The following is a 27,286-nucleotide window of genomic DNA, read 5'->3' as shown; positions in this document are numbered from 1 at the left end:
CTCTACCACTGCCCCAGATCACTCAGAAGGGGCCCAGACCCTCTGCCTGAGTGGGGTGACAGCCTGAGGCAGGAGCCTCATGTGATCTCCCTCTGCCACTGGCTCACCGAGGATGCTGGGGTGAGCCGCCCAGATCCCCTCCAATATCGAGGTGCTCTCTCCCTGCTGCTGGGAATGTTGGCTTCTGACCACTCACAGCTGTGTCCTTTTCCAGGAAGTCCTCTCAGCCAAAGGAAGCTGCCTTGCCCAAAGCTATGCCCCCGGGAGCAGCCTGCATTCAGTGGCTGGTCACAGTCGGGATACAGGGCCACACGGACTTGATTTGGGGCATCTGAAGGGCCACCTGGCTTTCCAGGCTGAGGCCCCGTCGTGACTGCCCAGAGTTTAGCTTCTCCCTCAGCCCAATCCTGCCCCCTTCTCCCTGAGGGCGCGCCTCAGTAAACTTCCTGCACGCACATCTCAGAGTCCATTTCCTGGGAACCTGACCCACAACAAAGCCTGTTTTGCTCATCTGCCATTCTGTCACCTATTGGTCTATTTTTTTTTTTTTTTTTTTTTTGCTGTATGCGGGCCTCTCACTGTTGTGGCCTCTCCCGTTGCGGAGCACAGGCTCCAGACGCGCAGGCTCAGCGGCCATGGCTCACGGGCCCAGCCGCCCCGCGGCATGTGGGATCTTCCCGGACCGGGGCACGAACCCGTGTCCCCTGCATCGGCAGGCGGACTCTCAACCACTGCACCACCAGGGAAGCCCTATTGGTCTATTTTTTACAGTCATTTACTGTGCACCCACTGGGTATGACAAATGAATGGACCAGGGGGACTGCTGAAGTCCTTCCCAGAGCTCCCTTTCTGTGGCCTTTAAGGCTCCCCTTCTTAGCAATCACCATATTAAGAGAGAAGCAAGCACCCCGTCCCCTGGCCCCATGAGTCAGAATCCCCATGGGGACGCTGCAGGGCTCTGGGCAGCTGCAGCACGTAGCCTGTCCCAACCCCGAGGTTACATCATGAAAGAAGAAAAGCGAAGCTTACCTCTTATTGAGCACCATGTTCCCAAGCTTCAGGTCTCTGTGCACAATGTTTTTCTGGAAAACAACAGGCACATGGTCTGCACTGTGAAGATGAGAGCCAGGGTCGGCCCAGCCTGTAAGAGGTGGGCTCTCCAGGTGTTGGGGAAGACATGTCTCTAGGGCTTGGGCCTTGACTTGCAAGCCACAGACAGATCCGGACCACTTAGGGCCTCGTTAACCACGCGGATGAACGGCGTAACGTGCGAGCCCAGGCAGTCTCTGCCCCACACAGGGTGTTTACCCCAGCTCTTTCTCCCCTTAGGGCAGCAGCCAATGGAGAAAACCACTCCTCTCTCTGCCTCTACCAAACATCCCACCAAAAAACCAAGAACCAAAAAAGCAACCAAAAAATCCCAAGCACCTGCCTAGATCTGGGGTCAGAGATGAATTCTCATGGTTCTGATGACCAAGTACTGCAGGCTCGGCCCACAGAAGCTGTGTGTCTGGAGGAGGCCCAGGCTCTCCTAACCTGTGCCTCGGGGTTCCCGACACCCCCAGCGCTAGGAAGAGCTCAGAGACAGGCTGTGGCTGCACCCAGTGGGTAGCTCCCACTTAGCCTCTCGACTGCTGGGGCATTTCTGCGCGGGGCTCTGCTGGGCTGCCCGCACCTCCCCAGGGCCGTGGGCTGAGGTCTGCAGCACCGTGTCCTCAGGTGTGCGTGTCATCCGGCCACTTTCCTTCTGGATGTTCCCAGCTGCAAAGCACACCTGGGTGAGGGTGGGACAGAGCTGCTCCCGCTGAGCAGCAGCAAGAAGGGCGGCTTTCCATGGAGAGAAGGTGGGAGCCGCAGGGGCGGAGCCTCACCTGGTGCAGGGCCTCCACCACGCGCACCACGTCGTAGAAGATGACCACGGTCTCCCGCTCGCTGAGCCTCTTCTCCTTGATGACGTAGTGCTGCAGGTTGATCAGGTCAGCGGTCTTGTCGCTGAAGTCGTGTGCGCAGAGGCAGTCGAGGACGAGGCAGATGCGCTTCTTCATTTTCTTAACCATTCGGCTGGATTCTGCGTCCTCAACGATTTCACAGGTGCGGTCCTGGGAGGAAGGGGGCAGACCAGGGCTTGGCTGGGGGCCCGCCAGGGCCAGGGGCTTGGGGCTCTCTTCTGGAGCCTGGAACAAGACTGCATGTGTGAGAGCGGCGGAGGCCTGAGATCTGGGGAGCATGGCCCATGGGCCGCTCAGCACTGCCCTGCTTCCCCCGTGCCAGGCCCAGCCAGTGGCTCAGGTTGAAGCAGCTCAGGTTCAGACTTCATGCTCTGATCCTACTGCAAAGCGTGTGGATCAGGGCTGGGCACTGAAAGCAAAGGGCCCCCTGAGCTCAGTGTGCAGGCAGCACGCTCAGGGCTCTGGGGCCTCCTCCCCTCCTGGCACTCCCAGGGATTCTGGCAATGACCGATGTAAACTTCCTTCCAGTGTCCAAGATGGGGGAAGCTAAGTGTTGTGCGCGTCCAAGACAACTGCTGCGTCCCGTGCACGCAGGACTTCTGGGCAGCTGTGTAACGGTGGTTAAGAGCACGGCTCTGGCCCCTGACGGCTGAGTTCAGGCCCTGGCTCCACCTTGTCCTAGCTGCGGGACCTGGGGCGGCTCACCTAAGCCCTCCAACCCGGGTTCCTTGTGTGTGAAAGGGAGCCAGCAACCCCTACCTCACCGGTTGCTGAGAGAAAAGACAACCATGCCAATGCTTAGTAAGCACCTGGACTCGGTATCGGTAAGCCAGGGCTCGGTAAGCGGGCACCACTACCAACCCCAAGGTTGGCAGTTCCGGACCCATTTTCCTTGCTGAAAAGGTATTTCGAGTAAGAGAAAACACAGGTGCAACATGAGGACTTTGATCCTCCCAGCTTGAGGGGGCCCTTGGTGCCAGCCCCAGCAGACTGGGGGACTCCTGGGGACTGAACGCCACATTTCTCCTCAAGAGCAGGGTCAGACCTCTCATCCTCTCTTCCCCAGAGGCCCAGCACAGTGTCTGGCACACAGAGGACTCTAGAAACACCTCTAATCGCTCCGGTTCTCTTATCCAAAATGATATACACCAGGGCCAAGCTCTGGAAGCTACCAGAGATGAAATACTAAGAAATCATAATCACCCCAGATTTGATTTCATGTTTAAGGGACACTCTAAATTTCAGAGGTGCCTCTCATTGCACATCTAAGAATAAAGACCTCGGTGGGATCTGTGTGTGGGGCTGGGAGGCATTTTCCCCTTATTTTCCCTCAAGAAACCAAGCTGACAAGGAGTTCTTATTGCCTGATATAACAACGGTGATGAGCACGTGTGTCCCGGGACAGCTCGGTGCTTTATACCCTCTCATTCATCTTCCCACCACCATACATGGTAGGCACGGTTATCATTGCTCTCATTTTGCACATGAGGAATCTGAGGCTTAGGAATTGACTTGTTCGAGGTCACACCACCTGAATCCAGGACTGCCCGCTCCAAAACCTGTGTGCCCTCCCTGACACCAGGCTGCCTCTAGCGTACCAGGTCCATCCAAGCATGAGTGGGCCTGGCCAGCGCATCTGGCTGAGGGCGGTGCAGAAGCTCCACGGGGGCCTCAGCAGGAACCCTCCCCCACCCTCCAGCATTCTGAACCTGGTTCTTCATTTCTGGAGACGCAATTTCAGTTCTGTCCCGGGCATGGCTCTTTTCAGAGTACCAGTCGCCAATCAGCACCTTTCCTAACGGACCTGGAACATCTGAGTATGGGGTTCAGGGACCCTTGCCAGAGAAGCTGAAATGCCTGGGCAGGCAGAAGGACTGGTACCAAAGGCAACTGTGGAGATCCACAGTGCCCCGGCGCCCATCCTTCCTCATTGCCCTCCCTTCCACCCTGGCCTGGCTGATTCCTGACAACACAGCTAGAAAGAGCCCGTGTCTTTAAATAACTTCATACTTTCCTCTTTTCTTGGAAAAGCGGCTCTTCAGAGAAAGCCTGCAAGCTGCAAACCGGGTGCATTCCCGCTAGGTTGCCACCATCAGAGCAGGAGCTCGCTGGCCCAGCCAGACCTCCAGGCCACCCGCCAGGAAGTCCCGCTGCTCCGCATGCAGGAAGACTGGGGGGTCCTGTGATGTGGCCCCAGCAGTGCCAGCCGGGGTGGGGACGGGAGAGGTGCCACTCACCTGGAAGAGCCCGTGGTGGTGAACAACCCCATCCTGCGTGTGGAGGAGGGAGAGCAGGGAGTACTCGGTGTGCAACAGCATCTTGCCTTGCCTCTCCTCTTGGCTTTCTATTCCTTGGTCGCCCCTCTCCTCAAGTGTAAGGATCTTTAGGAAGGCACACACACAAAAACAAAACCCCACAACCCTTACTTTTCCAAGCAGACTGACTAGAACAGGAGGAGCAGGGTTTCACATCCTCCCACGCAACCCTGGCATGCGCACACCCACACGTGCGTGGACGAAGTGAAACGGTCTTTCCCAATGTGACAGCAAAATGACATAAGCACAGACAGAGCTCCCCGGGAAGAAGTGCACTGCTCTTGTTCACAAGTGGTGCAGAAGAAGGTGGGAGGAGGGAGAAGCCGGGCTGGTAGAATGTCCCGGGGGTCCCCAGCCCCTCACGCCTGGTGCCTCACTTACCTTCAGCTGATAGAAGTCATCCGTGCCATCTTTCCTCGCCAAACACTGCACGATGCTTGGCACTGGTGAGTTGCCCAGACGGGGACCTATGGCACAGACAGCCGCTGGCTTACTTCTCAGTAGCCTTGTCTACCATGGCACCGTGGGGCGCTGTGCCACCACGTGGGCTTTTGGCTGGATCTTCTCTCCTGGGGGGCACCGAACTCAGGGTCTCCCCTCCAAAACTGGAGCAGTGTGTGTGCATCTGCCTGAGTACACCTGGCTTTTACAGGCACATTTCTCAAGAGGGGCTCTCAACACGGGGTGCATGCAGGAATCTCCGAGGAGTATGTGTTAAAGCAGAGATCCCAGCTGCAACCTGGGCCCTCTGAATCAGCAACTCCAGGGTGAGGAGCCAGGAAACTGTCTCTTTAACAGGTTCCCCTGGCGGTCTGATACAGCCACGTATCAGCTTTGGGGAACTTCTGTACTCTTAGAGATGTACACGGCTTGATGTCCTGTGACAGCACCCAGAGCTTTCAGAGCATAAATCAGGTAATGTCACGGTGTCAATGCACTGCTAAAAACCCTTAACAGCACTCCACTGCTTTTCATGTGCAATCAAAATTCCTCTTTCTGGCCTCCAAGGTCTTGCATGATTTGCTTCCTGTCCAGCTTTCAACTGATCACATTTCCTCACCCCTCCTCACCATACTCCAGCTATGCTGGACTCTTCATTCCTGAGATGTTAAGCCCTTCCCTGCTTCTGGGCCTTTGCACCTGCTGTTCCTTCTGTCTGGAATGCTTTTCCCCTGCTTTTCACATGGCTGCTCCTTCTTATCCTTGGCTATCAGAGCAACTGTCACTTCCTCATACAGAACCTTCCTTGTCTACACTCTCTCTAGACCCTTCTTCCTCTCACACCATCTTGTTTACTTCCTTCAAGGCCCTTACCCCTCCCCCCCACCCCCAGGATGATCTCGTATGTTGTTTACTCTCGGTTTCTTTTTCTAACTAGAATGTTAAGTTCTGTAAGGGCAGGAACTTGTCTTTTTTTTTTTTTTTAACTTAATGGTCTTTATTTTTAGCTTTAGAGTGTGTTTCTCTGTGTCTCCAACCAACTGTCCTGCCCAATGCCCAATTCTTTTTTTTGGCCGCACCCAGCAGCATGCAGGGTTTTAGTAGTTCCTCAACCAGGGATCAAACCCGCGCCCCCTGAAGTGGAAGCGTGGAGCCCCAACCACTGGACCGCCACGAAACTCCCCAGGAACTTGTCTGTCTTAATCACTGCTGCGTCCCTGACAAATAGCACAGGCCCAGCAGGTAGCAGGCTCCATGAACTGTTTGCTGAGTGACTGGAACTGGAGCTATCCTGTACTCGTAAGTCCAAGATGCTGTCCCAAAGCAAAAGTCACACCCAGTCTCTGGCTGCTAGGAGAGCTGGGGTCCTCAGAGCCCAAATCACCTGCAACCCTACACGTGCAGTCTAGACTTGCTGGGCTTCGAACTTCATGCAGAAAGGCCCCGCTGCTCCTCCAGACCACTGGGAACACCCAGTTCTACAGGATTTCGGGGCCAAATCTGTAAGAAGTTTGCAGCTGTACCAAGCACTTTGTGAACTTAGCTGTGCCCTCCAAGAATGGTCCAAGAAGTGCCCTGGACGATGTACCCTGGGTTCTATGGCAGCTTGTCTGCTTCCTGTGGGTGATGTCCTGGGGCCACACATAGGATTCTCTGGGGGAAGAGGCAGTCTATCTCTCAGCTGACATTAATCTAAGGCTGGTGCGGCTACAACAGAAACAACTCTTGGTGCAGAGCGACCTTCCCCTCTCATCAACAGACTCCATTTAAAGTGGCCGAGGGTTGGTCAGGCTCCCACGCTGGAGTGTTCGAGGCGCTGCACCCTGCGTGTCTGCAGGTCACACTGTGCTGCCCCGGCACCCCACTCACCCGGCCGTCAGAGGCTTACCCAGGATGAATGGTCCAGCTCTCTTTGCATTATTTCCAGAAATCCCACTTCCTAGAGCCTTCGCCCTGGCCGACGTTTCCCCAGCTCCTCTGTCTGATGCTCTCCGCTTCATTCTCAGCTCTAGACGAGACAGAAAAGAGCCTTCTCACTGAGCAAGTCAGCGAGTTTCCTTACGCTAACCCAGCCTGCGAGTCTGACTTGAGGACGCATCACACAGCTGCCGCTGCCACCTCCTCCCCCTCCCAGAGGAGCGTGGAAGGTTCTCGATAACAAAGGACCACGGCTCCTTTACTGGGGATTAATTAGGGGCTCAAGCTGGATGCACTGGCTAGAGGTGGGCAGCTGGCCCACCTCAAAGGGACCAGTCAAATGCAGACAGAAGGACACAGAGTTTTGTGCAGGTGCCAACTGGGGTCCCCTGAGACAGACAGCTGGCCCTGGAGCGACTGTTCCCAAAGTAAGGCCTTCTCCCCAAATACCCCTTTCCCCTAAAAGGAAAGGGGACACAGGAGCCAGCTTCTAGAAGACGTTAACTTCTAGACCTGGATTTAAACAAAACAAAAAGGAGTTGCTCCTTTCATCTCTCTACAGTTCACACCTCGGGAAGGCAGTGTGCTGGAGGTGGGGCGAGGAAAGACACGTACACAGAGGAGCGCCACACACGGAGGGCAGAGGGTCATAGGGATGCCCGGGGAAGGCCAGCTGCCCAATCCCAAGGCCTCTGGCCCACAGTGGGTGCAGGGGCTCAGGGAAAACTTCCCTGAGGAGGTGATACTGGAGTGGGCCAGGCAACAGGCAAGGTCATTCCAGGCAGAGGGGCCTGGGTGAGCAAACGTACATAGTAAGAAATGGCACGTAAGCAACTAACTCCAAGTAGTCTGTGTCGCTGGAGTGTACAGGGAGTGGTGATAGGTGACCCACAGAGGGGAGCAAAGGCCAGATCTAGGGGACCTGATGGCCACGTCAGGAGTGTAGACTTTACCCTTGCACAGGGGGCTTGCGAACACTGAACCCTAAGCTTCTATAATTTTTTCTTTTTATAAAAGTAATTGGCATTTCCTGCAAAAACATTAGAAAATACAGACATGCAAAAGTAAGCAAATAAGGTACCCATAATCTTAATATTCAAGCAGACTTTCCTGTGTGTGTGTGTGTGTGTGCGCTTAGTTCTCGTTGTTACAAAAATTCAGACCACGCTATGATACCATTTCCAAGCCTCCTTTCCTCCCACCTAAAATATATTATGAGGGTGAATTTTATGGTATGTGAAACATATCTCAATAAAGCCGTAAAAAAACAAAACAAAAAAACATTATTAATGTCCTTGCACGACAATATTCTTTTGTAGCGTCACTTGAAATAGCTACAGTCTCCTTGGTAAGAAGATAGCATGATTTATCAGACCACACCCCTATTCATGGACATCGAGATTCTTCCCACTTCTTATATTTTTTATTAGCAGTTATGCACACACATCTTGGCACACTTGCCTCTCTCCCTCAGGATAAACTCCAAGAAATGGAACTACAGGGTCAAATGGGGCACACATTTTTAAAGGTGTGTGACATACACTGCCAGGTTGCTCTCAGGAAGGCTGTGCCAATTTATATATTGATACCATCAGCAGTGTGAGAGAGTAAGTCCCAGAACCTGCACCAGGAATGAGTATTTTTAAAAGCTGCTGATTTGATGAGTAATAAAAAGTATATCATTGTTTAATTTCATAATTCCTTAATTATTCATGAAGTTGGACTTGTTTTACATGCTTACTAGCTATATGTATTATTTCTTTTATGAATTTCCAGTTCACATTCTTTTTCTACTTTTTTTTACTGCTTTGTGTGTATTAGTCTTAGTGATTTTTTAGGAGCTCTTTATATATTAAGGCTATAACTGACATAGGATGTAGCTTTTCTTAATCTTTTAACTTTTTTTTTAATTAAAAAAGACTAAATGTCTATGTAGTCAAATAGTCTTCTTTTCCTTTAGTTTGTTTTTGCTCTTATGCCTAGAAGGTGTCCCTACTATGATAACAGGTGTGTATTCGCTAGTTAGCTTATAACTTCATATGCTGCCATTCTGGCCCTTATTCTAAACCCCAGGAGACTGACTCCATGCAGTGAACTCGAAAGTAGGAGAGATGGCCTGATGCCCTTCTAGTCCAATCTACCAGGTTTGACTCCCATCAAGCCCTAATTTGTCTTCAGAGCTGTGCCACCGAGGAGCAGACCCATGATTTCATCCTGAGAGTAACTAGGATCAGGTAACTCTGTAGGCCCTGACAGTCCCCAGACAGAGCAGAAGCCATGGTTAGGCTCAGCTGTGACTTCTGCCAAAGAGGCTCATGCCGGAAGTAGATTCAGTCATTCACACAAAAGCAGGGAAGAACAAAACTGTTTCTAGAAAAATCCTAAAAAGCTCAGCAGTAATGTGTCTAGAACAGTGTTTCCACTCTTTGCCTGGCTAACTTCTACGCATCCTTCTCAATGTGAACGTCACTTCCTCAGAGAAGCCTTCTTGACATTCCCAACACCAATGGGTCATAGTCTCACTCGGTATCCTGTAATTTTCATTCATAGCACTTTCCATATTTTGTGATTATGTATTTATTTGTGTGCTTATATGCTTAATGTCCTTTCCCCACTAGTAGACTAAAAATCCCTCAGAACTAGAAAAAAAGAAAAAAAATTACATAAAACCATTACCCCCAGTGCCTGGCCCAGCAGATACTCTATGAACGGCTGGACGCCTTCCCTCCAGTTGCTGATGGTTCCTACTGGGTCAGCAGCCCTGTGCTGCAGCTGCCCTGCCCTGGTAGATGGGTTGATTTCATTACCATTCTGGTGGTGTTCTCTGCCTTCCCTGGAGCGCTAAGACTCCTCTCTCTTCCCAGTTCCTAGGAGAGCACCACGTGGTGTCACCGTACCTGTGTAGACGCTGCCTAGGTGCCCACGCACAGGCATGGTCTAGACAGCAGTTTGCCGGGAGCAGCTGCAGCACAGACAGTGAGGGGGCTCAGCCTGACCCCACCCACCCCACTAAGGATTCAACTCAAGCAAATGGCATGGGAGTTGCTCCAAAATGTAGGCAGACAGAAGGATGAGAGCAGATGGGCAGGGAGAGGGAAAAGATGCTGGCAGGCGAAGTGGCAGCAAGGCTGTTTCCCTTCCTGAACATCCCTTCACGCCGCCAGAGCTGGTGAAGGCGATGCAAGCAGTGCGAGGAGGCAGCTCTGGGCAACTGGAAGCTGCTGCGGGCTCGCGGGTGGGATGAGCAAAGACAAGCCCCTCCTGTCCCCCCAAATCATCCTGATGTGGCCCCCTCCAGAGACACACCTTCAAATGGCCCATAGATGCTCCCACGGGGAGGCTGCTCTGAGGCATCCTGGCTTCCCAGTGAGATCTGTGATGTGGAAGCTCTGGCTACCCTGGTTTCAGAAGGGCTTGGGGCCAGGCTCCTCCAGAGATGCTGGTCCTCAGGCTGGGGTGAAGGGCCCTGGCCCAGCCTGGCTAAGGGCAAGCCATCTGCCTGGTGTCTCCTGGGCCCACAGCTCAGCTTGCCAGGAACTCAGCAAGCCTGGTTTAGAAGTCTCTGGAACTTTAAATCTGGCTACTATTCCACGTGCTGTCCTCCCAAGTCAACGCCAGTTTCTTTAGAACCTGGATTCAACAGGAGGCTCAGTGAGGCAACAGTGGGTGTGAGGGGTGAGGCCAGGAGGGAGGCATCCCCGCCCGCAGGCTGTGCTCCTCCACCCTGCAAGCAGGAGATTCCCTTTGCTTGGCCCAACCTGGGGAGCAAGTCGTGGGCCTCTGCTCTGTGTCCGCCATCACAGCATGCCCAGAGGAGAGGATGCCGGCCCTACCCTGTCAGTTTGCTGTTAAGGTCATCCTGCCCCAAAGCGGCTGGGCGATGTGAGCCCAGCTCTCCCAGAAGGAAATGAAGGCGGGGCCATCAGCACCACATAAGGTTCTAAGGCCCATCGTGCCCAGTCCGGTGCTGTAGTGTGACAGGGTACAGGACAGTTGGGCAGGGCAGAGCTAGGCAGGGCACCCTATAGCAGGGTATGGTTCAACACGGTAGACATATCACCAATCCCCAAAGGAGGTGGGCTGCAAAGAGAGAGGGTACTGAGGCATTCCCGGCTTAGTCTGAAAGCCTGGCTGTAGCCTGACTGAAGGCTCAGTCTGAAGCCTGGTCAAGGCAAGGAGGGGCCCACTACTCGCACCCAGAAGCATGCCCACAGGCCTCCACACAGGAGGAGACGCGCAGGCCCAGGCGGCAGACACTCACAAGCGCAGAGCCAGCGTGAGCCCCCAGCCCCCAAACACGAGGGGCAGCGTGGGGCCTGCACACACGCGCAGAGCTCTGCACTCATTCTTGCTGTAGGCTTCTTGCTGCAACCTCGGGGTTCCTGGAGAGATGGGTGACCTTGCAAACCGAACAAGTGCAGGCAGAGTGCAAGGGCGGTCCCCGCAAGGAGCAAGCAGCAGACCCTGGCCCGGTGCGCTACGTCTGTGTATGTGTGTGATGACACCACAGCTGGTAGCCACGATTTGTCAGCAGCTTCCAATGCCTGCTAGGAGCCTAAGGACTTGTCCACACTGCAGGGTCAGGCTGAGCTGATGGTGTCAGGATTCAAGCTGTCCCTGTCAGCAGTCCCTATCCCCACCCCCATGTTTCCTGGCTCTGTGAAAACAAAACAAGTAAAAAGGTCCTGAGCTGTGTAGGCCTCTGTCTTCTGGACTTTATCTCTGGTAGTGTCTACCGAAGGCAGGGACCTCGCCCCTCTGTCCAGCCCACCCAGCACGTGGAAATGAGCACAGATGCTCCCACCCATCCCTGGCCTCAGTCCTATCTGCCACACAGGAGTTAAGGGTCTGTGTGGCCAGACCCGCACCAGGCCCCAGGAGGGAGGTAGAAAGGGGTCTCTGTCCATAGGACACTCAGGCAGCAGAACGATGTGGTCAGAACAATGCGTCTCGGTCTTTCCCATGCCACGGTACAGACAGAAACATCTGTACAGCACTTGGGGGTGAAAGGCCTGGGGACACCAGCTGTCCTCTGCTTAGCCCAGTCACTCTTGGGCTAAAGGGATCACCATCTTGACCTGCATAACCCATACTGGCTGGGAAGCTCGGAGTCAGAGCAAGGGCTCTGGAGTAAGCCAAACCTGGTTGCAAGCCCAGCACCATGCCATCACTTAACAATGATGAGATCTCAGATGAGATACTTATTCTGTACCTACACAACCCAGAGTACAGCATCCACCTTACAAGGCTGGTCTAAGGATAAGTGAGATAACCCATGCGAAAGAGCTAGCAAGAGTACCTACTGGCATATCATAGGCCACAATTTGATAAATTGTGCTTTTATTAGCCTAAACACAGTAGCTTTGAATTTTTCTTCCTGCCCAAGGAGAAAGGGATAGTTAGGCACTGACTCGGGGTGGGGGGCAGAAGGAGGACGGTAACCAGACTAAAGGCTTAAGAGACCTTGAACCTGCCATCTGTCTGCTGGCCTGAGACTACAGGCGGGGTGGGGGTGGGGGTGGGTGGCCTGATGGCCAGCCTGAGTAACATGTTCAACTGGGTGTGGGGAGGACAGGAGGCCTGGGGGTTGGCTGAGCTGCTGAGGAGGAAGAGGGGTGCTGGGCAGTACCAGGTATAATTCTGTAGTGGAGGGCAGAGTACAGTTGTTTTGCGGGTCAAGGGGAGGGCCTGTTCTTTCAGGCAGAGGCACGCAGCATCTCATCCTCTTGTTCTGTTCACTGGTTTATGGGGGAGCAGAGGCTGGAGCACCAGCTGGCAACTATCAACTCAAGGCGCAGTAAGGGACGGTCCAGGATGATGGGGCCAGACCAAAAGGGTCCTTCATCATGATCAAGTTGGGGGGCAGCGAGGAGTCTGCAACTAAGACCTAGTGCCTCTAGTCCAGGATCTCTTGCAGAGGATTGTGGGAGGGGGACAGAGCACACATACCGGGCTGTAAAACTTCTACTATCAAAGGATACAACTCTGGGTATGTGCATTTGTCAAAATGACTGAACTGTTAAAGGACCTGTGAAATTCACCATGTGTAAATATACCTCAATTAAAAAAAAAAAACAAGCTGCAACCTTAACCAAATGATCAAAGTTATATCACTAATAACAGAACAAACTGACATCATGTCACTCCTGATATGATGCAACCTCAGTTAAGTTATTTATTTGTTTTTTGCCAAAAATGCATAACCTCAATCTGATCATGAGACAAACTAAAATTGAGGGACATTCAACAGAACAGGCCTGTATGCTTCAAAAACATCAATGTCAGATAGTTAAAGAAAGGCTGAAAAACTAGTCTCACTTAACGGAGATTGAAGACGGGACGAGTAAATGAAATGGGTGATCCTGGGAGGAAGAAGTTATACAGAACATGCCTGGACAATTGGCAGAATCTGAATATGGACTGTATATTAGATAATACGATCTTAAATTTCCTGAATTTGAAAACTGCATTGTGGTTATACAGAAGAATGTCCTTGTTCTTAGGTGACAGATGCTAAAGTGCTTAGAGGTGAAGGGTCATGATGTTTGCAATTTACTCTCAGGTGCCCGGAGACAGAAGAGAAAGTGCAACCTGCTGGAACCACTCCCAAGACCCTGGAGGAATCTGTTGTCCGGATTTACAGGTTCATAGGGATTTCTTGTGGGTACACAGCTCACAGTGGCAAAATTTGGAATCTCATACTTGTTGGGCGGAGCCAGCCTGGCGCGAACAGGAGTTCAGTTTTGAACGCCCCCCTTTCTCCAGGCCGAACACTGCGCTAAAGGAATGGGGGGAAAAAGAAATGAGGTCTTTGTGCAATCTCCAGGTCTGCCACCTGGTGGCGTCTTTCTATAGCGCATCTTCTTCACAGGGTTTCTCTCTGCACGCGCTGCAAGATGGTGGGGCACTGCTCTTCACCAGGCTGGTCAGGAAGGATGCAGGAGCAACTCCATCAGAAGACCCCCCACCTCAGCTGCCTGTGGAACTGGGGCTGGACAAACATGCCAGCAGGCTACTCTTTCTCCTCTGCTCGGGGACCTGGGCCTGCAGTACCTCCATCTGTCTCTGCTGTGGGGGTCCTCCACTGCTTCCTGTGGTCTTTAAGAAGAAACCCAAACTCCTCAGTGAGCCTGGCCAGACCCAGGCTACCTATCCAGCTTCACTGCCCTTATATGCCCCATAAATCCAGCCACACCAAACGACTCACAGTTCCCTGAGTGCGCCATAAACACGCTTGCCCTGACCTCCTCTCCCTGGTTGGCTGGTCCTTCTCCCTCAGTCCTCACTGGTGTCACCTTCTGCAGCAGGTCCTTTTCTCCTCCGGCTCCCAGAGCACATTCTGTCCACTCCTACCGTGCCATAGCCATTGTCTGACTCCCCTGTCCCCACCACTCTCCAGGCTGAGCAACCCCAGTTCATCTCTGCTTCCCTGCACCCACCCAGTGCCTGGCAAACTGCTGAATGAGAAAACAGAGAGTGTAGAACTGTCTGTTCTGCACCCAGAAGGCACTAAAGCCCACAATGGGGCAGGGGACACAGAGGACCCAACGAGAAGCCAGGCGCTGGATCGGGACCCAGAAGAAAGTACGGATGGTCCACCAGCCTGTGACAGGAGCCAGACTCCAAGACCAGAGAGACAGGGGGTCACAGCTGTAGGTAACTGGGCTGCAGTGGTGCTGGGAATAGTCTGTCCAGGAAAAGTCCCAGGTCAGAAATGCCTGGATGCCCGGGGCGGGGCGGTTCTGGGCTGATAGCCAGGGGTTGTGCTTAGACAGTGTTGGCTGCGGGAGGGCAACCTCCCCGAGGAATGAAATCCATTCGCAGCATGCCTGCAGCCTCGGACCAACCCCTCACTCACTGGCGAGGGGACAGACCAGCCCCCTTTCTGCTGAGTCCAGCAAAAAAATCTGCTTTCCTGCAGCAAAGTGTGGGAGTGTGTGAGTGACAGCCTGGCCTGCCCCTCACACCAGGGACAGGTCCTCTGGGCCACTCTAGGTTTGTAGTGTGAAGGTCCTTCTGCCGGTCAGAAAAATTCCTGCCACTCGTTTTCCTCAGACCTTCTGGCCCAGCTATGCATTTAGCTGACTACACCTGGAAAGAAACAACGGGACTGGGGGTGTGAAATCTCAACACACGATGCAGCCAAGACGATCTGTGGTGCCGCAGAGGCTGGGTTACTGAGACCCCCTCCCACCAGACCACAAGGCAGTGTACCCCACCCCTCCCTGACCCAAGCACTTGGGGAGCCACCCTCACTGCACCTCAATACTCACATGTATGTGCTGCTACTAGTGGCTCAGCTTCCCTACAGGCTTGCTCTTCATCCACAAAGTCAACCCAGGGAACCAAGAGAAATTCGCAGCCCATGGAACCAGGCGTTTCAAACCATGGACCAGCTACCCAAATGCCAGTTGGGAGCGCAAGATGGATTCTGGGGTCAGGTAGGCCTGGGTTCAAACTTCAGCTTCCATCACTCACTAGCTTTACGACCCAGAACTGGTCACCTACCCTCTGTGAGAGTCGTTTACTCTCCGTGGGCCTCAGTTTCATCATCTGTAAAAGAGGGGTGTCTCGAGGTCTCTGCTGGATGAAAGGCGAGCGTTCCCCACTCCTTGCTGAGGTAACCTCCCTGGTGACAAGTCTCTCCAGGTATATACCTTTTAAACTAGCATTTGATGGACACCTACTGCTTGCCAGGAACCGTTCATTCTTAGTGTTTCCTAGATTTTCTTTAATTCTCACAACTTTATAAAGTAAAGATTTCCCCCTTTTTTTGGTCTGCTGACAAGCCAAAGCCTAGAGGCCCTGGCCCAGCTGACTGGGCCAGAGGAGGCTGCCTATGGCCTGTTCTCTTCTACTCCTGCTGGCTGGCTAGAAGGCGGCTCTGTTTAAGGGCTTTTCCTTTGAGTTTGAATGACAGCCATCCCTGAAGCAGGCATGGACCCTCTCCCTGGGAGCCTGAAGGCCGCAAGCAATCTCCCTAGGAACCCACTGGAAGCCATATGCTTCCGTGCTCAGGATGGATGCTGGGGGGATGGGGAGGTGGATTCGTAAACCCTCAGCTTTAGCCAGGACTCCCTGATGACAAAGATTCATGCATGTGCTGTCATCTCCACTGTTCCAAAACAGAGTGATGATTTTGTTCATTTTAAAATGCAGGATATGTATAGCTCCAATCTGTCAGGAATACATACCATCACATCCTTCTCTAAACGCTTGCCTTGGGGGTGACAGGTGAACTGGCTGCTACTAACCGGAGCTCCTCTCTTGCCCGGGATGAACCTCACCCCCGGAAGGCTGCTGTGCTGGGTGTGTGGGAGAGTACCTGCAGCGCCAGAGAGGAAGTGACTCAGCCCAGTGGGAAGTGGGAGGGGCGGCCAGACTGAGGGCCCAGTGGCCAGCCTGCTCCCCCTCAGCACATCTGCACCAGACCCATCTAGAGCTCGGAGGTCCAACTCTAGTCTCCTCCAGAAGGCAAGATTCACACACAAGGAGATTACATAATCAGTGGTGTCCCTCTTCACCCCCTGCCCTGAGCAAGCCCCACTGGGCTCCTCCGTGGCCTCCATGAAGGCTGAGGGGAGAGACGGGGAGGGGAGTGGGCCTGAAGACCCCGGGCTGGGAGGATGTATCCCGGAGTGGTCCTGGGAGAAGAGGCTCCAGGGCTATGCACACAGAGGTGGACCTGGAGGCCCCTCTGGGGAAAAGATAAACAGAGTAAGAAACCAGTCCCTGGGACGGGGTAAAGGGCTTCAGCAGCAGCTTTTCTGAGAGCCCGCAGAGAGAATCCAGGGCAGCATCGCCAGCCCTGCCACTAGCTCACCCCTCCCAAGGGCCTCCGGAAGCAGCTGATGTGACAACACATAATCCGTCACTGTGTGTGGGTGTTGGAAGAGGAAGGGACAGACTTAATAGCTCTTTCTCAGGCTGTGCTGCCCTGGTATCTCCTATTTAGAGAAGTAGCCAGGGGAAGCGGCCAATACCCTAGCTGGGAGACCTTCCCGGTGGTCCCTCAGCTCTGTGGGGGGGGCCTCCTGCCATGTGCAATGATGGGAGACTGAGTCACTGACAGCCCTCCCCTGTCGTGCCAGCCTGCCCTGCAACAAAGGGGACCCCTCCTCAGCTCAAACCATCAGTTATCGCTCTGTTATTGCTTTGCTCAGTGGGAACAAGGCCCGCCACAGGTCCCTCGTGGAATTCAGGTTCTTTTTGTTTTTAACATTTCCTTATTTATTTGGCTGCACCGGGTCTTAGTTGCGGCACTCGGGATCTTTTTTTTTTTTTTTAAGTTGTGGTATGCGAGAACTTTAGTTGCGGCTTGTGGGATCTAGTTCCCTGATCAGGGATCGAAGCTGGGCCCCCTGCACTGGGAGCATGGAGCGTTAGCCACTGGACCACCAGGGAAGTCCCGAATTCAGGTTCTTGACACCCAAGATGGCCCAAGTCAGGCAAGGAGAAAGCAGCAAGTGACTAAAGAAGGGCTGGCTGAGCCTGAGAGCACCTTCGTGTCCTACACATGTGTCTCTCTGCTCCACGGGGTCCTCACCCAGAGGAGAGGGACAGTGTTGTACCTGCCCAGGGTTCCCTGAGGACTGCGGGGAGCCAGCGTGTGGGAGGCACTAGGTAAATGTTACGTTTCCTTCCTTCCGCCTCAGATTTCCAGAGCGACAGAGGGGAAAGCCTGGGCCAGGGCCAGGTTCATGTGATTCTCCTTCTTTATATGGTTTTTAACAGCCAAAGTCACTACAATCATCCCGTGAGAAAGGTAATTTGGATTGGGGCCAGCAAACTACCCTTCTTTAACTGCCTCTATCAAAAATGAAATTCAATCAAATTTCACAGCCTTGCGAGTGAACAATACAGTTCACTTTCTGCACTTTTACTGAATGCTGCGGGCTGTGGCTGCTTGGTGGGCAAGATTACAGAGGCAGACAGCAGGCTTTGCCCCTGAGTGGCCCTCAGTGGGCCGTTCAGACAAGTGGACCCACACGAGGGCCTCACCTGCTCTGAGGTGCTGAGGCCAGCCACGAGCCACCCCTGGGTGGGTGAGAGCATGCTTGCCTGTGTCTCTCCAGAGGGTGAGCTCCTGGGGGCAGGGCCTGGGGCCTTGACCGCTTCAGAATCCCCTGCCCAGGCCCCACAGGTGTGCAGAAGACAAGGGGAAACCACAGCCAGCAAAGCAGAAGAAAATGCCTTTGCCCCGGGCCCAGCACATCCAGTTCTGGGGATTTATCCTCCAGGTTCACTCACACAAGTTCACCAAGATGAATGTGCTCAACAAGGGTCCCTGGAGAGCCCCAGGTAGCAGGAAAAAACACAAAGACAAGACCACAAATATCAAAACGCACACACATCTCCCCCCGACAGGAAACAATCTAAACGTCCGCCAAGAGAGGACTGGTTCACTCCATCATGGTACGTCCAGACGGGGGACTACTACGCAGCCTTGAAGACTAGGCCCACACCTGCTGGTAGATGAAGATGTCTAGGATACGTTACATTAAAAAAAGCAAACTGCAGGGGACTTCCCTGGTGGCGCAGTAGTTAAGAAACCGGCTGCCAATGCAGGGGACACGGGTTCGAGCCCTGGTCTGGGAAGATCCCACAAGCCGCAGAGCAACTGAGCCTGTGCACCACAACTACTGAGCCTGTGCTCTAGGGCCCACAAGCCAAAACCACCACTGAGCCCACATGCTACAACTACTAAAGCCCGCGCTCCTAGAGCCCGTGCTCCACAAGAGAAGCCACCACAATGAGAAGCCCATGCACTGCAATGAAGAGTAGCCCCCGCTCGCTACAACTAGAGAAAGCCTGCGCGCAGCAATGAAGACCCAACGCAGCCATAAATAAATAAATAAATTTATGAAAAAGCAAAAGCAAACTGCAGTACTATTTGTATAAGATGATCCCATTTGGGTAAAAAAAAAAAAGATGATTATACACACCCTTGAATATGCATAGGAAATTTCTAGAAGAAACTTAACAGTGGATACCTCCAGGTAATAGAACTAGGGGCCCAAAGGAGATGGAGAGTTTTATTTTATATTCTTCTATATTGTTTACCTGTTTCATTGTAGGCTACTATAATAATTTTGAAAAATCTAAAAAAGTTTCTGAGCCCATTAGAATTATTAAGAGTGGTAATGGAATCAGGGGAGGCTGGTCTTAGGGAAGGCACACTTGAGGGAGTATGGCATGCGAATGCCCCGAACGTGTGGGCCTGCATGTTGATGCAAGGCTGCATCAGGAGAGTGGGGGACAGAAGGGACAAACCGCCACTCCAGGTACACTGAAACTCTCTCAGGTAACTTGTAAACTTGCCTGTAAGGAACTTCCTGTTCACCACCCGGTTTCTATAAAGGCTGGGAAGACCATCAAACTGTTCAAACTGGAGACCTGGAAGCTGGTTCATAACACCTCTTCCGGGACACTCAGGCCCACCAGCAAAGAGCTCACCTAGGCCTCACCGGAGCCAGCCCCTGGGTCCTGACTGCGGGCCAGGCACCAGGCCGAACCTGCCACAGACAATAACACCTTGTGTTTAATCCTCATTACTACTTTGGAGGAAACTGGGTTTGGAGATAGGAAGTGATTTCTTCAAGGTCACTCAGCTAGCAAGTGGCAGAACTGTCTTCTGAAGCCAGGTCCGATCTGAGCCTTAAGTGCTGGGCGACATGGCTGAAGGTCTCCTTACCTACTACTCACGGGGCAGGAGGGGAAGGACTTGTCTCCAGGCAGTGGCAGTTTCCATTCTTCTAGGAAAAAAGAAGGGACTGCTTCAGCTTTGTCAAGGTCCCTTCCAGCTCTACGGCTTTATTCCATGTGGCCTGGGCTTCCTGGGGCCAGAGCCTGGCCAGGATGGGGGAATGGGATGGCATGGGCTCTAGGGTCACGCGAGTGTGGGCTGGAAATCCGGCTCTGCCCTTGCTGGCTGAGGGTTCCTTAACCCCTCAGTGTCCGATGGTTCTCTGTAAAACAGAGTCAAGCCCTCCTTCCTTAGATTGTGAGAAGGCCTCAATACATATAGCAGAGTACTTAGCAAAGGACCTGGAAGGTGGTGGGGATCCTTCTTTTGTGGCTGGTTTCCTTCCTGTTCCTTCAGGAGGGACCACCTTGGGAGCGGAGTTGGAGGAGAACACAGCCATGGAAGTCACACAAACGTGGTAATGCCAGGGGCTCTATGTCTACTACAAAAAGGGGCAGGATTCCTGCTCTTCCAAAGGTGGCAATGCCAGCAGTGGGGCTCCAAAAGTCCCACAGGATTTTGGGCTATGCCAGTCCCAAGGTCTCCCAAGAGGCTTAACCAAGCCTCTCCCCAGAGGCACCTGCTATCCCCTGATCACACCCCAAACCAGCTCTGCCCTAAACCCAAAGACAGGCGCCAGGCACACCAGTCCTGCTCTTGCCGGTTCCCTCTGCCATGTCCAGGCTACTTTCTCTTCCGTCTGGACCCTTGGGTCACGGACTCCCTAAAGCCACAAGATCCTTGGTCTCTTCTGCCAAGGAGGTGATGGTCTGTAAACAGATGTAGAGGGGGCAGCTTCATCCTAAATGACAAGGGCCCTTCTCAGTTTCTCTGGTGCTTTCCAACAACTAGAGTTTCTTTGAAACCATCAGACCTGTAGACTGCTGGACTGCGTAAGCTCTAGGGAACCCCAACTCACACCAAGACAGACTGCCAAGAGCCAGAAAAGGGTGACCGCCACTGGGGTTCTCAGTGTCCCTTGGGAAGAGGGATGTCAACCCAAAAGTGTATCTTTGCTTGCTGAGGGAAAATCAGGCTTCTCCAGTTCATTAAAAGGGGGCCAAGAAATTACTTTAAAAATAATGAACATGAAGGATACTCTTTGAAGCAGCAACTCCTCTTGGAATTTATCCTGCAGATACCTAAGGTGGGAAAAACCACACATACGCAGATAGTCACTTCAGCTTTGTTTGGAGAGCAAAAGGCCGAAAATAACCTAAGTTCATCAGCAGAGAGTCTGTTGAATAAATTACACAAACAATGACACAACATTGCCAAAAATGACCCAGACGTGCATGAGACAAAGTGGAAACATCTCTAAGACAGTAAGTAGATCAAAGCAAGCAACACCACCCTTTCCCTTCTCGGATCTTGATTACAGATCCCGAGAGGAGATGCAGGGCTGCCATGGGCCCGGGGCCACCTTCAAGGCCACGGTCTCACCTGAGCACGTGGAGGAGGAAGAAATGCCCTTGTCTCAGGCCACTTTCTCTTCTACCTTCTTTACACCACACATGCAGGGACAAATCCTGCAAAAATCTCCCCAATTCCAAAGGGCCTGTTTGAAGCCCCATCTACCAGCACAGCCCTCTCTGCAGCCCAGTCTGCTTCAGGCCTAGCTCTGCACTCCCGTAGAGCTCACGGGGATAAGGGCACACAGGCAGCTCCCTCTCACTTCCCTGATGGTTCTGAGTGAGTCCCAGGTGGCCTGGGGCAGACATCTCTCCTTCCGGAGAAGAGGGACTGAGTTGGCTGACCCAGCCTCTGGAGTAAATCCAACCTCAAGGTCTCTTTCTAGATAAGATCTCCCCAGGAGCACTGGGAACGGCCATCTCTCCCCTGAGGGCATGCTGCTGTCCAGGACCCATCACTTGCTGATTCAGTGTGGACGGCACCTGACTGACGGGCTGCCCTTTAGGGCCATCTGAGGGCTGCGGAAGTCACAGAAGTTTTGCAGACTCAGCCACTTGAGTTTCTGAAATACTGAAGAAGTTCACCTTCCTGGGCAAATCTGGGCAGGGGGAAGATGAAGGAAGGGAAGCTGCCCTTTTCCCAGGCGCTGACGCAGGCAAAACCAGAGAGAAGCCTGGCCCGAAGCTGGACAGAGTGTCACAGACTTTGCAACTGACCCTCTCCCATGAGAGGGCTTACTGAATGGAGCTGGCGGATTTCACTGGCCATCACTCCTTCATCTCACTCCATTACATGCTGCACAGACTCCTATGAGACACTCACCAAACTCTATGCAAATGTCAGTTGGTTAGAAGCCTGCCTGGTCCCTGTTAGACCACAAGCTCCGCCAGGGCAGGGCGTGCCTCGCCATTCTCATTCTGCACCTGGCACCCAGCACATCCTCAGCCACGCTTGGGAGCTCATGTGTGTGGAACAGGGGTTCCGGATTTTAAGTCACCACACACATCAATGTGTGCTTCCTGATGGTACTAATTCAAATAACAGACTAGGGTCACTAACAGGGACACACATGGAACAAACTCGAAATACTTTTTCTCCTAGTATACTTTAAAACATGATTTTTTTTTTTTCCTCAGCAGTCCTACTTCTATTTTAAAAAATGGTTCTTTTAAAGAGCTGAGCTGAATCATCTGCATGGCTCCCATACAGACTCGGTAAATTCCCCACAGATTTCTCTTTTGGAGAGAATACAATAAAATTCTGTGGTCTTGTGATCCCTCCGGACATTTCTGACAGCTCAATGGGACACAGTTTTAGTTGCCATTAACTGCTTCAACTAATTCTTAGAAGTGCTTTCCTGCAGCAGCAGCTAACATTTACCAAGCATTTCTTACTCAGTGTGTGCTAAACGCCCAACCTGCAACATCCTACTGAATCCTCACAACTGCCCTCAGACGAGAAAGCTGGGAACCGAAGAGTAAGTAACCTCTACTGACTGGCAGGGCTGGGATCTGAACTGAGATTCTGTCTGACAGCAGAACCAAATAGGCTCTTAGCCACTACAATCTGCTGCCTTTTCCCAAAAGGCCAAATTAAAAGCCCCAGGGAGCAACTGACCTTACAACTGACCTGAGAGGACAGCCTCACCAGCCCAGCTGCTCAAGTGACCTGCAATCTCAGGAAGAGAGGGGCACATGTGCCAGGCACTTCTGGGGCAAGCAGAGCTGCCCAGGGCAATGCAGGGAGCTTGTCACCTGCCACCAGTTGCATGCAGTGCTGTCTCGGCAAAGATCCCCCACCCCGCGCCATCTCTCTTCTCTCAGAGGCCTGCAGTAGCCTCTGAAGAGGTCTCCAGTGCTTTAATCTCTCCTCTCTTCTCCCTTCCCTCCTGCTGAGGCTCCAGAGAGAGCATTCTAAAACACAAGTCTAATCACGACACTCCTCTGCTTAAAACCTCTTCACTTGCTCCCCACTGCCCTTGGTACAAAGTCCCAAATTGTTAATGTGGCATTCCCCTGTCAACCTGTGCTGCTTCACCTGGCACCAGGTTGCCTTTCATACCACCATACTGAACAATGTGAGGTTTCTGGAAAAACTCTGAGTTGACATGTCTAAGTGGAGTACCTTGCCCCTTTGTTCTCACCTGGCTGAGCCTTCCCATCCTTCTAGACACAGCTCCAGCATCATCACTGCTCCCAAGCCTCCCCAAAACCTCCCCCCACCCCGCCCAACTCAGGCTGAGCTAGAAGCTTCCTTCCCTGGGCTCCCACAGCCCTCTGTTCTTGCTGTTACTAGTTTTTCAAGACTATGTTTCAACTATTCATTCACAGGTCAGTCTCCCTTAACCAGACTGTGAGCTCCTTGAAATAAGAATAAGAATAGCTAACATTTACTGAACTCTTATTACGTGGCAGACGTGGTTCTATGTGTTTTACATGTGTTAACTTTTTAAATCTTCACAACAACTCTATGTTATCACCCCTGTTTTATAGCTGAGAACACTGAGGCACAGAGAGGTTAAACAATGTGCCCAAGGTCACACAGCTACAAAGCTGCAGAGCTAGAATTTGAACTCAGGAATTCTGGCTCCAAAGCCCACTCTTAACCTCTATAATATAGGGTACTTGCCTCTCCAGGCAAGGACATTGCTGCTGTCACGTGGGGAATGAATGAATGAACGAACGAGGGCTATCTCCACTCTGTCTAGATCTAAGGGACAAACAACTGGCACAGCAGGGCCACCAAGCACTGGCCCAGCTCACAAGCACTGTTTACAAACAGGGGTTCTTTGGGCCTGACAACTACATATCCTGCTCTTCCTTATCTCATGCAAAGCTAAGTCAAGAGGGAAGGCGCCCAGCCCAGAGTGACTACCCTCTTCTTCACTGCTCTCAAAACCAAGCAAAGCCAACCGGTTTCCTCCAGTGACTTAATACAGAGCAAAGTCTATCTTGACAGCGAAGGCGGCTGTCATCTCTTCCTTCCGCCAACAAACGGGGATCAAACCTAGGAAGCGGGGGTGGCTGAGTACTCGGCGTCGGGAATCCCGATGCCCCCATCTACTGGCTGGAAGGTGGTGCCAAGCGGCGTGGGAATGGGAGGGCCTGAGAGGGCACAGCAGGTGAAACAGTGACCATAGCAGCAGGCTCTCTCCTTGGAAAAGGCCGGCCAAACGTAGCACCGGCAAGCAGAGAGCTCTGACCCGCACCTGAACACCTCCCGGGATTCGAAAATTCCCCAGCAGCGATGGTGCCCGTGCCAACGGGTGAGGGCTCCTGGAGGAAGCCCGGGCTGGTCCTATCTGGAGACTCGTTTCAACTTTCATGTCACTCTCGGGATCAGGAGGGCAGCGTGGAGAGGCAGAGGGTGTCTCTCGGGAAAAACCTGGCTGGTTCAAATCCGGCGCCTTCACTGACTGGCCGAGTGACTCCTGGCAAGGCTGGCAGTGCCACCTCCCAGGGCTGCGGCGGGACCGAGACTCCCCGCAGCCACCGGGTACCCGGCGCGCAGGAGCCCCCGCCCCCGCCGCCCGAGAAGGGCAGACCACAGCGGAGGACGGCACAGTCGCTGTTGCCATTTCTGTCGCAGCCGGACGGCCTCAGGCTGTCACCCCGGTCCCCGCGCTACAGCCGCTGAGGCCCACCCCACCAACCCGCACCCCCGGCCCGGCTCCCCGCTCCCGGACCCCTGCCCTCACCTTCCCCCGGTGCTCAGCGCTGCTCGCCCATAGTCCGTAGCCCGGAGCCGGGGCTGCTCAGCGCTCCGTCCCGGGGGGCCGGGGCCGGTCCAGGGGCGTGGGAGCCGCTCACCGTCGCCTCCCGGTGCAGCCGCCCGAGCCTCCGCCGCCGCTGCCGCCGCCTCCCTCCATGGCTGCGGCGCCGCCACCTGACAACGGAAGTGACGCACCGCCCCCTCCTCCCGGACGAGCTGCATCCCCGCCCCTTGCTCGTATCTACAGCCCACGGCGCAGGGATTGGGAGCCATCTTGACAATGGGCGGAAGCCTTCAGGCAAGAGGCCAGAATCCGATTGAGGATTGGTTCAGGGTAGGATCCGAGCCGATATCTGGGAAACTATTGGACAAAGAGAATTTAAGGGGCGGTACTTACTGCTTAGCTATGTCTGCGGTGAGGTGGGGCCGGAGGCACCGCCCCCGCCCCTACTCCACTGAGCCTCGCGTGCCCTACCCTCGCCCTCCCGGGTCTGGAGATGTCTGCAGCAGTTGAAAGGTCGGCCAGTTGTAGTATATTTCTCAGAAAAGTGGCTCTTCCTTGACCCCCATTTCTCTCTTTCTGGAGCTTTGTGCGGCGAGCGCTGCCGTGAGGCTCAATCAATGATAGGAATTCCTGTCATAGCCCTCACAATTCATTTCCCTCTGGGGCCCTCGCTTTTGTAGAAACCACGCTTCAGTCTGAAGATCCCTAGAGTCTCGACCAGGGAGGTTAACAGTGAAGAGTTCCTGTTAGCGATTCCAGCCACCTAACCTCAGCCCCTCCTGCTGCAGTTTCGGTCCCTTTCTCCTCCTCCTCCAGCAACCACGCCCTCCATGAATCAGCTTCTTGCACCAGCAGATGAGCCCTTTAAAGGGATTGCATCAGGCTGGTGACTCACTGGGGCCCTCTGAGAGCCTGGCTTCCCTCCGCTGGCATGCAGGAGCAGCTAGAAGGGCTCCGTGGTGGCAGCACAGCCACCATGGACCCACTCCTTTGTCTCCCAGGTGTGAGCCAGGGTGCTTGCTGCATATGACTGTCTAACCCCCGGGTGTCTTTCCAGCTGTGTCATTCTGTATCCATGTGGGCACATGTGTCCAAGCCTGTGTGCACACTGCTGGATTTCCTAGGGTGTGTGGCCAGGCACTTACGTGTATGCACGCATTTGTCATCTCCACACAGGCAGTGCCAGGACGTGAGAGTTGGTGTGAGTCTTGCTGCTTCCTCCTGTGTCCATCTCTTTGTCTCTGAATGTCTAGTGCACACTGAGCTGATGGGACTGAATAACAGTAGTAATCGAAACAGCTCCAGTATTATGTCACACACTGTGTTAAGCACTTTAGAGACATCAACGTTAAGGAGTCTGTTCACAGATGAAGCAGCTAGAGCTCTGAGAGGGGAAGTAAACCGTCCAAAGACACATACAGCTAATAATGGCAGGGCTGTGATTTGAACCAAGTCTGGCAGATTCCAAAAAGGCTGGATTTGAGTACTTGCTGTGTCCCTTACAAGCTGAGTGACTATGTGCAAGTTATCCCCATCTGTCAACATAGGGATAACACTTTGTGGGATCACTGTGAGGATCCAGTGAGTGTGGAAAGGGCTTTTCACGGGACCTGGCGCATAAGAGTGCTCATACTTCTCTCCGTTATCGAGCTTCAGTGCAGTGGGGGACAGAAAGTCAGGCACAAAGAAGCGGGCCCCAGCCCCCCAAGCTCCTCTCTCTGACAAAGTGAAAAGCCTAGGGATTCCGGAAGCCCTGACTGACAGGAATGAGTGTTGGGTTTTCCAGAGCTCTAATTATCAGCTAGATGAATCACTTAGAGCTGACACCACCATCCCCACCCTCAGGAGGCTCTCAGCCAATTCAAAATACAGAATTTTAACAAAGAGGAGGAGGAGGAAGAGAAAGAGAGGAGCAGGAGAGGTAATGAATAGAGAGGAAAGGTGCCAGCCAGAGGAAATGAAAAACTGTCACCAGGACACCAACAGGAGGAGACCGCTGCATCACACACGTGTGTGTGTGCACATGTGCGCGCACACACACACACACACACGGTGACATACTCTCCTGCTAGCTCTCCAACTCTGGGCATGCTGGCAGACGGTGCTGCCATAACAAAGTGACGCCTGTCACAACAGCATGAGATGGTTGCTTGAGGATGTACCAGCAGATCTGCCTATTACAGAAGGAGAGGAGGAGACCTTCAACCCTGGGGAGCTTCCTCAGGCTCCTGGAACCCAGCGAACCCTTCCTACTGGCTGACTTCTGACTTCTCTTTGTGGCCAAGCCCCTAGACCCAAGGTATGGCAAGTTCCGAGTGCCAGGCCCACACCTGGAGGCTGGGTACCACCACTGTGAGCAGAGGCACCGCTTATCTTACCCGGTTGCCAGCATCGGGAGGGCTGGGAGGCAGAATAGTGTAGTGCAGTAGTAAAGATCATGGAGTTTCAGGCATACAGACCTGAGTTCAAATCCCCACCCTCCTCTTCACTGGCTCTTCGACCTTGAGCAAGTCACCTCACCTCTCTGGGCCTGTTTGTTCATCTGTAAAATGGGGCTACTAATATAAACCTCCAGGGTTGTTGTAATGATGAAATGAGATGATTCATTCATTCCACAAAGATTTATGGAGTGCCTGCTATGTGCAGAGCACTGAGCTGGATGCTAGAGATCCAGTGGGACCAAACAGACCACAGTTCTGCCCTCCTGGAGCACGTAGAGCCCCTGGCACAGGGCCTGGCACACAGTGAGATTCAACAAGCAGTCGCTATCTGTGATGACCATCTTGGCATT

The 27,286-nt window shown here is 53.2% G+C and overlaps 1 protein-coding gene across 3 annotated transcripts in view; it reads right to left on the bottom strand.

The window, feature by feature from the left end:
* STK40 (serine/threonine kinase 40) overlaps window positions 1–24,662 on the bottom strand; it is a 37,328-nt gene extending 12,666 nt beyond the window's left edge. The window contains exons 1-6 of one of the 3 annotated variants that reach the window (XM_060307802.1): window positions 24,590–24,662; window positions 6,594–6,713; window positions 4,646–4,731; window positions 4,187–4,330; window positions 1,872–2,099; window positions 1,030–1,082 (exon numbers count right to left, since the gene is read on the bottom strand). In XM_060307802.1, coding sequence (XP_060163785.1) covers window positions 1,030–1,082; window positions 1,872–2,099; window positions 4,187–4,330; window positions 4,646–4,731; window positions 6,594–6,705 — 623 coding nt within the window. In that variant the 5' untranslated portion in view covers window positions 6,706–6,713; window positions 24,590–24,662. Of the gene's footprint in view, window positions 1–1,029; window positions 1,083–1,871; window positions 2,100–4,186; window positions 4,331–4,645; window positions 4,732–6,593; window positions 6,714–19,316; window positions 19,369–24,477 lie in introns of those variants that run through there. The other 2 variants (XM_030869245.2, XM_030869282.3) reach the window with 2 other exon arrangements.
* Window positions 24,663–27,286: the final 2,624 nt, after the last annotated feature.

The sequence above is a fragment of the Globicephala melas genome, chromosome 1 (assembly GCF_963455315.2).
Source record: "Globicephala melas chromosome 1, mGloMel1.2, whole genome shotgun sequence".
Lineage (NCBI taxonomy): Eukaryota > Metazoa > Chordata > Mammalia > Artiodactyla > Delphinidae > Globicephala > Globicephala melas.
The sequence above is the reverse complement of the archived record's forward strand: the minus strand, read 5'-3'. Positions and strand labels throughout refer to the sequence as shown.